Source organism: Crocodylus porosus, unplaced genomic scaffold, assembly GCF_001723895.1.
Source record: "Crocodylus porosus isolate Cpor-Errol unplaced genomic scaffold, CroPor_comp1, whole genome shotgun sequence".
Lineage (NCBI taxonomy): Eukaryota > Metazoa > Chordata > Crocodylia > Crocodylidae > Crocodylus > Crocodylus porosus.
In genome coordinates, this window is record NW_017728939.1 from 748,737 (window position 1) to 758,643 (window position 9,907).

Here is a 9,907-nt window from a genome sequence, read left to right on the forward strand (position 1 = left end):
TCTCAGCAGCCGTGGAATGTGCTGTGGTTAGTTCAGCTTTATAGCTGGCAATGTTAAATAATTTGGACATTGCAGTACAGAGAGTCCTCAGACTTACGAGACAATTGGTTCCTGAAAACCACGTCTTAAGCTGAAACGTTGTAACTTAGAACCGATTTTCCCATAGGAAACAATGTTATAAATGGGGATTGGTTCCTAAACCAAGGCCTGATACTCTATTTTCCCCAAAAATAACCCAGAATTTTGTACGCGATCAATTATAGATGAGTAATAGATCAATGTATTTATATTGTAAATAGCGATCATATTGATTTGGAAGGACTTCTTTGAGGAGACTTTGCTGGGCATTTTGAAGGGCTCTTGTTTGGATTTTTTTAAGGGTTCTTGGCTGGAGTCTTCTCAGGAGTCTCGGCAGCAGGTTTTTCTGGAATCTTGTCTGCTTTCTTCAAGAAAGTGTCCAAGGAAGTTTGGACAGATGTTCTCCAGAGAGATGGGTGATGCAGCGAACTTATTCACTGGTGTGGCTTGGCATCAGATCAAGTGTAAAATCGAAACTGACTTCATAAAGTTAAAACAGGGTGTCAATTTATAAACGTAAGTGCAAAACATTGTAACTCAAAACGTTGTAAGTTGAGGACTGCCTGTACATTTGCTTTTAGATTGTTTTACAGAAGCTTAGGTGCAACATGTTAGAAACAATTTCAGTTATCACTGTTTTGAGGATATATTACATTCCCTATAATTTTGTTTCCTTTTGTGTAGCGGAACCTGTATTCGCTGACCTTTACTTTGAGATAGTAAATTGAATAGATTATGAGTTGTGTTGTAATTGTTCCCAAGCTACTACAAATTAATCTTCTTTCACGTGTATATTAAAACAATGTATTCTTATGTATTAAAAATCATCAGTGCTTTCTTAGGTGGGTTCTTTAAATTAGTTTAAAAAAATACATTTTATGTCATGAGTCTAAACCAACACATACATTTTTGTCACAGGCATTACAAATTACAGTGATTACAATACTATTTAATGACAAATAAAATATGTTTAGTTAGATTAGTTTAGAAAGTGTCAAATCTTGTCTCATTCATTTTTCAGCTGTAGTTTTCTTTGTTAAAGCATTGTGGTTTTCTGGGAATTTACTGTTAGAACGTTAATATCCTTTTGTTATGTTTCCTTATCTAGCTAGCAGCAGTTACTGAGCAACTTACAAACATTACCTTTTTGAGTTCTTGAATAGTTTCATGCAGCAAACAGCTTTAAAAGACCTTTCATCCCAAGTTCTGGCAAATGGCCTGAATCTATTCCAGGGATCTTGTATGCATGTGTAACTCCTCCTGAACTCAAAAGCTTTAGAGCTTGTTTATACAAATACAGCATGCCTCAGTTACTGGCATAGCTGTGCCAGTAAAACTCCTCTTGCAGACACTCTGATTTCAGAATAAGGATGCTTTTTCCTTATTGAGATTATTTTGTATTCAAAGTACACAAGGTAAGCCAGAAAAAGCACTCTAGTTCTAAGCTAAGGGTGTCCACATGATAAGGTCTAGCAGTAAGCTATGTTGGTAGTTTTCCCTCTATAGAAGAGATCAGATTCTGTTCTCAGTCAAGTCACTTGAAAAACTTCCACTAACCTCAATGTAGAATAGGGCTGCTAGTATATATAATAGAATCCATTTAACTGGAAACCTGAAAAATGGCATGATTACTATCCCAGCAAACATTTTAGTGAGAAAACAAAAGGTCTGGTGGTGTCACAGTACATGCCCTATACGTCAATTAAATGTCAATAATAAAGTAGGATGAATGATGATGCTTTTTTTAAAAGAAGCTGAACTTTGCAAAGATGGACAGTTGAGAGTAACAGGTTAGGAAACCTATTTCCCATCTTCAATTCCATGCATTTTATGCCTTAACCTAGACAGTAGACAGTGATCTAATCTGAAAACAGGATTTTCCAGTCATACTAATCAAGACTATTACAAGGATGCTTCCTTATTTTTAGATCTGGAAAATATCATTAGTTGCCTAATTTTTGGTTTAATTCTTTTGGTCTTGAACACATTAACTGTGTTTGCAATTCCTTTTGTAAGTTGGTTAACAAGTCATTTATATTATTTAATTACTGAGTAGGTGCAATATGCTTTCCAGCTCTTAACATGTTTCTACTTATATTACTCTTACAGATACAGCTGTGCATAACAGCCACATAAATGTCTGATTTCTCCTTGCTACATAAGTAGATGGCAGATTTTTGGTAGGTCACTTAGACTAACTGGACAAAAAAGAGAAAAGGAGGTGGGATTTATTAAATTTATATTCTTTCTTATTTGGCATAAGAGGTCAGGAAATATTCATATCAGCTTCTGTCACCTCCCTGTTGCTGTTCTGGTGAGCCACTATTTTACTAGAGGCCACAGGTCCTCTACTTTCACAGGAAAAATCTCCCCTCGTAATTATTGGGAGGTCTGCCTATCTTGGAAACAGGCCTCTGCTACTTAGATAGATGGGCCTCATAGTATAATCAAGGAAAATGCATTCTTATATTAACCAAAGCATGAGATGCAAGGTAAGCAGAGATCCTGGTTCTTTATTTTTCTGTAGCACTCTTTCAGAATAAGAAAATTCACAACTGATGGAAAATGTGCTTTTGGAATGTAAAAATGTCCAAGACAAAAATGAATCTGTCGTCTTATTATTTAACTCTCTTGCTTTTTCTGATGAGTGTTGCTGAACCAACAGTCATAGTCTGGAAAAGATAAATACGTTACTTGTTTCTTGTTTAGACTGTAAGGAGAGATGCACATAGCTACCAGAAAAGAAACTTCTGTAATTCATTGTAACTCCCTCATTCACAATACCTGTCTATAGATATACACAGTGCATTCATACTGAAACAATGGCATTTCTGTTAGGGAACCAGTTCTGAGGACTGAGAATCCCCAAATGTCAACTGTTATTTTCAAGGACATTGTTGTTATCCTTTATTAAGGAGTAATATCAGAAGTTTTCCAAGAGAAGTGAATGTCCTCCAAATCAGAAACCTGCTGCCTGAAATAAGTACTTCTAAAATGGCACTTTGGATATTTATTATTGTAAGAAAAAGTAGGCTGACATTTTCAAAGCCATTTAAGGGAGCTGAGTTTCCATAACTTTGAGAGCTGCTTTGAAAACCTTTGCTGTGAAACCTGTAACAGTAATCTCATCAAATGGAACACATCTTAAAAAACTGAAAAGTTGAGGTTTAACTCCCAGGGGGAAGGGCTCTGTAGTGGTAGAGAAGGGTTCAGAACAAATTAGACATTCCAAGGATTTGTAAGTTAAAGAAGTGAAAATGTAAACTTGCATTCCTTGATTCATTTTGCACCCTTTGCCTGGGCCAAAGTTTTTCAGTGAGGTCATTGGTGCAAACAGTTCACAGCCTTATGTAGAATTCTGAAAAAGGTTTCCTGCGTGATGCTTAGAAATTAAAAATGTTCATGCTTGAGTGCATAAAATGGAAAATAACAGGGATGAATTCTGCCCAGTCTCACCTGGGAAATGACAGCTAACATTCAAAGACAGGAAAGCCTTGAATGTAACTGTAAGGCATAGCTGCACATTGTGTCTGTGTTTAAAGGAGATTCAGGTAAGGCATTTGTGTTACTGTATGATGCATCTGTACCAAAGTATGATTAATGTTGTTTCTCTTGGGCTATGATAATTTTTAAGAGTTAAAATCATATATTCTTCATAGATATAGATTTAAGGCATGGCTTTTGTAGTAATTTTTGTACTTTAAGAAATGGTATTGATTTTATAAGCTGACATGTGTAGGGCATTTTTTTCTGGTATTTTTCATAATGAACTTATATTTGCCTAAATCTTACCTCCAACATTTCATTTCCTATAACTTCTTGTTCATGGAAGAATTTGTCTGATTTACACACAAGCTTCCCATCTTGCAAGTGAACGATGCACTGTGGACACAGATTTTTTTTTTAAAAAAGAATTACTTACATTAGTTTATAAAGTCCAGTTTACACTCCATTTCTGGCAGCAATTGAGACCAAAAGGTAAACATGGAAATTCAGTTATAATAAGTAGTTGGGTACACAGATATAATCAGATGGAAGTTCAGGCACTCATTCTTATTTCCCTAACCACAATTGGCATGATTAAATAATATCCTAATTAACTTAGGAGAAAATTTGCTTTCTTCCAACTGCTCAAAGAATATAAATACTACTCCTTGATGCGTAGATTATTTTCAGGAAATAGAGGCTGTTAAAAGGATTTACAATTATTGTACGTAAAATATATATACAATCTATTTCTATGTAAGTTGATGGTCAAAATATGCAACATACCAATCAAAACATACACATGGGCTCTTTCCAAATTAGACGAAACAGTTGGCTTATCTGTGATGGCTTCCGTCTTCTGGAAGTGGTCAATGCCAGATGCTTTAAAGTTGGCATTCTCAAACTTTGTATAATGCGGACCACGTGTAACAGAAAGATTGTCTTCTAGACTACCCTCACATATACTTGTAAATACATGAACCACTTTCCTTGCCATAAATAACACTCCTGCCTGCATGGGAAAATGTAGTAAGAAAGCACTTAAAGTATTTTGGTATCTTTATCAGCTGAGAGAGAGAGAGAGAGAATCACCACCACTGGAAGTCAGCTGTCTAAAGCCCACAGTTAGTGTTCCGCAGCCTGCTGTTTGAGCAGTACCGTTCAGGGTAAAGTGAAAAATTACATGATGCATTTAGTCATTTACGCAGTACAGGACTTAGGGAATAAAATTCCTCTCTAACTTCTGCTTTGATTTGCTCCTCCACTAACGCAGGAGACTTGATTACCTTTACCTGTTTGCTGATAACTGAGTATTTAATAATTTGTAGAAAAATATCTAGTCAGTACAAATTATTTATTTTTCCAAGAGGTTCCTGGGGGTTTCTCCAGACCCTGCTTTGCAGTACCATGTCTCTAGTTTCAGAAGCAGCTTCTGAAGCCTGTGGGCATCACTTTACATGTCAGTTTGAAGAGCTGGTTAAAGAGTGATGTAATGTGCTTGCTTGCTCATACGGTAGCTTAGTGCATTGCCTCCACAACTGTTCCAGCACATGCTAAGATGACAATTCATGACACAAAGCCAAATTTCCTGTGTAGCAGTGTGTTGCACTATCATTAACCACCCTAATGGTTAGACGAACAACTGTTCAGGCTTCTTCACTTCCTTTGTAACCTACATGCCCTCTGAAATCTTTGGAGTGCAGAAAGAACTACTATTGTTCCTGAAAAAGTGGTAGGTTACCTTCATTTTTTTGCCATCCATAGTGGTGATATCAGCCTCTTTCCCAAGAGTAAATGAATTTGTTACAGATTGTTTGGGTGTTTTTGACGTCACAACAAAGTTGCTTCCATTTTGTTGTATTTCAATAACAGGCTTAATGTTTGGGGCAACTTTGATAATTTCATCTGGCAATCCTGCAGAAAAGCAAAAAACAGGTTTTTAATTTCTCTGTTATGCACAGAAGGAGTTCCTGTTGAAATGAATAATGGAAATACCAAATACTTTGTTTCAATTAAGTTACAAAGTTGACATGAAGTAGCAAGAGAACAGGACATCAGTGTTAAAGCCGGGAGTTTATCCTGAGATTACCCAGTGCTCTCTGGCCATAACATTTCATTCATGGGCATTTTTTGTTTGGTTAATTTTCTTATAATCTTGGAGATTCAATGCCAGTCCCTTACTTTGAGGACCTGCCATAAATCTAATAACTTTTAAAAAGCAATTTAAGGTGTGTTTGCCTCCTATTACAATAGTTCTGTAAACACATTTTTAAATTGTATGTATGGCTTTCACATTTGTGAAACTTGGACACTTTTCTAAGTTCTTTTCTAATCTATACAGACTGTTACACCTCTATCATCTCTTCAATATCTGGGAATAAGGGAGGGATAGTGACTACCGTGACATGACTACTATGACATGTACATTATTTTCTCTCTTTCTCTCCCCAGAACAGGCTGGAGACTAAGGTACAGGTCACAGAGTGGCAGCAGAACAACTGCCTCATGCATGACTTGAAAAAGTGACCTTTGACATTGAGTGGGTAATTCAGACAACATTCTTTTTAGGCCTGGGGTTTTCAGAGGAATCTTAATTGTGGCTAGGGGCACCCAACTCCAGTGAATTTCAAAGTACGGCTTTTGAAAACCCATCTAATCCTTGGTCATTTTACTAAAATTGCCATCAAGGCTGAAAGGGAAACTGTGGTGATGCTTTTTATTAGAGACCTAGGGCAGAATCCTATTTTACTTTGCCTATTTTAAATGGCAGTTGCCTAGCCTTTTAATTGCAGTTTTTTGCTCTTTTGCAAAGTTTAGGATTCTATTTTACCAGAAGGTCTCCTGCCCTCCGGACAGATGCCCTAACCCATAAGCTGTCAGGCTAAACCACGGAAGGGAGTTCCACCAGCATCTAACAGATGCTACTCATTGTTTTTTGTTTGGCTATAATTTCAGGGCATATGTTGCCTTATGTGCCTACCTGGGTGAGGATATGGTACTACCTACCTGCAAGCCAGAGCACAGCCCTACTGAACATGCTCCTGGGTATGTGGATATTTGCATGCCCAGAACTGTATCAACCTATGTGTACCTGTTGAAAATTGTAGTTATATAGGTGGTAACTGCCATTTATGTACATAAAGTGAAATATGATTTTGTCCCTACTGTTTAAAGTCCATCATCTTCATTTCATACCAGCGACCAAAGAGCCATCACCTGTAGGGGAACTAGCAGTGTAGATTTGAAAGGCTCTGTATCCCATTAACAAGTCCCTGCTAGCGAACCTATTAGATTTATAAACATGTATACAATTCAATTTTCATGCTTCTATTAAGATGCCTCTTATTTCAGGAGAAGTTCACTCTTATAGTAAAGACTTAGGAAATCTGAGTTTAACACCTGTTGTTCTACCCGTGTTGCTTTGGGCAAATCTCTTCACTTAATTTCATCTCTAAAATGCTTAGAGTAGCACTGAACTATGTCATGGGAGGTGGCTGGTCCACAATATAAGTTGAAATTCCCTGATGAAAAGTGCTGTAAATAAAAAATATTGTTATATTTCACATACCCAACAAGCTGTGACAAAAGTAACTGGACACTTACCAATAGCTTTCAGGAACTCTTCATAGTTCTCTTGAGCATAGACCTGCCAAGTTCCACTGAATGCCATTATGGATGATATGGTATAGTATGGGCAGTGATGCCAGGAAGAGAATGGAGGACTCTTCTATCAAAGTGATGCTATTTATACTAAGGGAAAAATCTAGCTCATTTCATGCAATGATTTGGTAATTATTAACAATGAAGTATCAATTATTAATCATCTATTTGTTCTTAATGGAAATAACCTCTAGTTCATTGGTTCTGAAGAAAGATTTACCTTGACTGACTCTTTTAAGGTTTCCTAGTTTTAAACTAGACTTTAAACTATCAGGATGATTACCTTTGTCTACTGGTATAACTATAGTTAAAAACCTCCTATCTAACTAGTATACATCTAAGTCTTTTTTGAAAATGTATTTTGCGTTCCTCAGTCACTTTGGCCAGGCCCTCAACCCTCCCCTTCCTCCAAGTGGTTTAAAAAGGCAGTGTCAGCATGCAGTGGCAGTAGTCTCTAGTCAGGGGGCTGGAGAGCAGGATTTACTGTATGGCTTTTGACCTCTTCTCTCTGCAGGTTCTCGAAACAACTGAGCACACAAGAGAGCCCTTATTGCCTGTCTGCACCACTTCTCCTGCCTCTCCATGGGGGGCAGGAAGGGGGCAGAGCACTGTGAGAAGCTAAAGGACCACTGGAGCATGCCAATGGTTCAGGAAGTGCTTCAAAAATGCTCCTCTTTTTTCAGGAGTCATTTTTGAAGCACTTTGGCCTTTTTTTAGATGCTTCAGCTATAAGTATCTGTACCTTCATTGTTTGGAGTGCTTCAAAAGCACTTGGAGCACTTCAAAGAGCAAGTAGCCCATGGCTTATGACACACAGCTGAACAGTTATAATTCCGTCCAGTAGACATCAATGTTAAGCACAGCTATTAGCCAGTACATTACGATATTTAAATCGGTTTAATCATATTTATGTATATACAAATTTAAATGAGAACTGAAACATGAAACTGTTACCTAGGGACTGAAATGGGGGAAATAAATGGGTGCTTTATTTTAATTCTCACTTTGCCCATAATCCAATAACATTTTCAACATCTACATTCTCTGTGCAGATTGGACTTGGCATTAGAGGACATTGGACAAATTATATGTGCTTTGCCATGAAATTGCTTAATTCAGATAATGTCTGTACCCTAGCGGTGCCTGACCTTTCTCAGATAACATTTGTTTTACTAAATACTAAGGAGCATTTTTTTTTACTGAGTGGGAATAAGATTCTGAACAAATTTACAATTACGTTGTTTTCCAGTCTGAAGTTTTCTGAGAAAATCTCAAACTGAGATCAAAGAACCAGACACACCTCAAGCTTTGGGAAAATTCAGGTCCATCTCTAATTTCCTAATTCAGCACAGTTTTAATCAGTGCATAGGACCTGGTACTAGGACATGAGAGACCTGGATTCTAATTCTGGTTAATAAGCCTCAATTTGGTTTCAAAATTGCACTACCCTAAAATATGCCATACACCATCTTTAAATTAACATTAGGGGTTAAGAGGTTAATTAATGTTTAATAATAACTTTTAGAACATTTGCAAAGAATTTTCTTCAGGTAAACTATTGATCCAAGAAACCTGATATTTTGTCCAAAGTAATGGCCAGTATCTGATGTTTCACAGGACGGGGAGAAAACAAATTGCATTTTGCCAATTGCTTATAAGGGTGGAAAAGTCCATCTTGATGCAGGCTGTTCATCTGTTTGGAACTGACACTTTCCATTTCTATGAGGACTTCTCACATGCATACACCAGACTGACTGCAGAAAAGTACTGTCAAAGGCTTTTTTAGTCTGTACCGATGACCTCTTCTCACTGTCCTCTGAAGATTAGAGTTGACATTAGGTACTTCACAGTAAGCCAAAGTGCAGAACAGTAGTAAGTGTCTGTTGCATTTGCAGTACGGTTCCACAAAGAAGTCTTTGTAGTATGTGTGTGGGGGGTAGCAAACGAATTCCTATTTTCATGATCCAATCCGTGACATGGCTCTGGAGTTGCTTTGCTGCACCTCTGCAGATACTATCCTTTCCAACAGCTGGATGGAAAACTGTGGTTATGTCTCCTCCCTTGTAGGTTATTTACTTATTGTAATGCTTTTTTGTCATTGAAGTCCTCAGTTTTGTTGCTTTCACTTACAGAAGCGTATTCTACTTTACCTGTAATTTCAGGGCGAGGTTCTATACTAGGAGAAGTTTGCTGGTTCAAGAACATCATACCAGAAAAGTGTACCTAATGGAGACTCAGCTTACCATAGTAAAACTGATTATACCCACCCTTCCAAGCAAAGCTAGTTATTCCAGTCATGGTGTAATTTTGCTGCTATCATGTGTGTACACTATGGCTGATATTCTTTTCTTTCCTGGTCATTTAACTGTCCAGATTTTGGTCATCTACATGGTAGTCTAACAAATGCTACTTTTGCACAGGTTGGAATGCCATGCAGAAGACTAAATCTGGACACTTAGACATCCAGGAAAGGAAAAGAATGGCACCCTGGGCTTTTGCCAGCACAGCTATTGGATCAAGTATAACACCTTTTCATATTCCTGATTCATACAGCTTTGCTGGCAGAAGCTTAGTCATAAACATTGTGGCGGAATGCCGGGCTAGCGGTTCCGGCACCGCTTCGGGGAGCCGCGGGCTTTGCGAAGCTGTGCGAGCGCGCGGCTTGTGGGGCGGGATTGGAGGT

General features: G+C 37.7%; 1 protein-coding gene across 1 annotated transcript; it reads right to left on the minus strand.

Moving 5' to 3' along the window:
• Positions 1-2,572: 2,572 nt before the first annotated feature.
• LOC109318386 (fatty acid-binding protein, liver-like) lies at positions 2,573-7,294 on the minus strand. Its single transcript, XM_019547604.1, has 4 exons — positions 7,168-7,294; positions 5,306-5,478; positions 3,871-3,960; positions 2,573-2,750 (listed from the first exon to the last, which is right to left on the minus strand). The coding sequence occupies exons 1-4, from the start codon at positions 7,232-7,234 to the stop codon at positions 2,697-2,699; spliced, it is 384 nt and encodes a 127-aa protein (XP_019403149.1). The 5' UTR covers positions 7,235-7,294; the 3' UTR covers positions 2,573-2,696.
• Between the last annotated feature and the right edge of the window lie 2,613 nt (positions 7,295-9,907).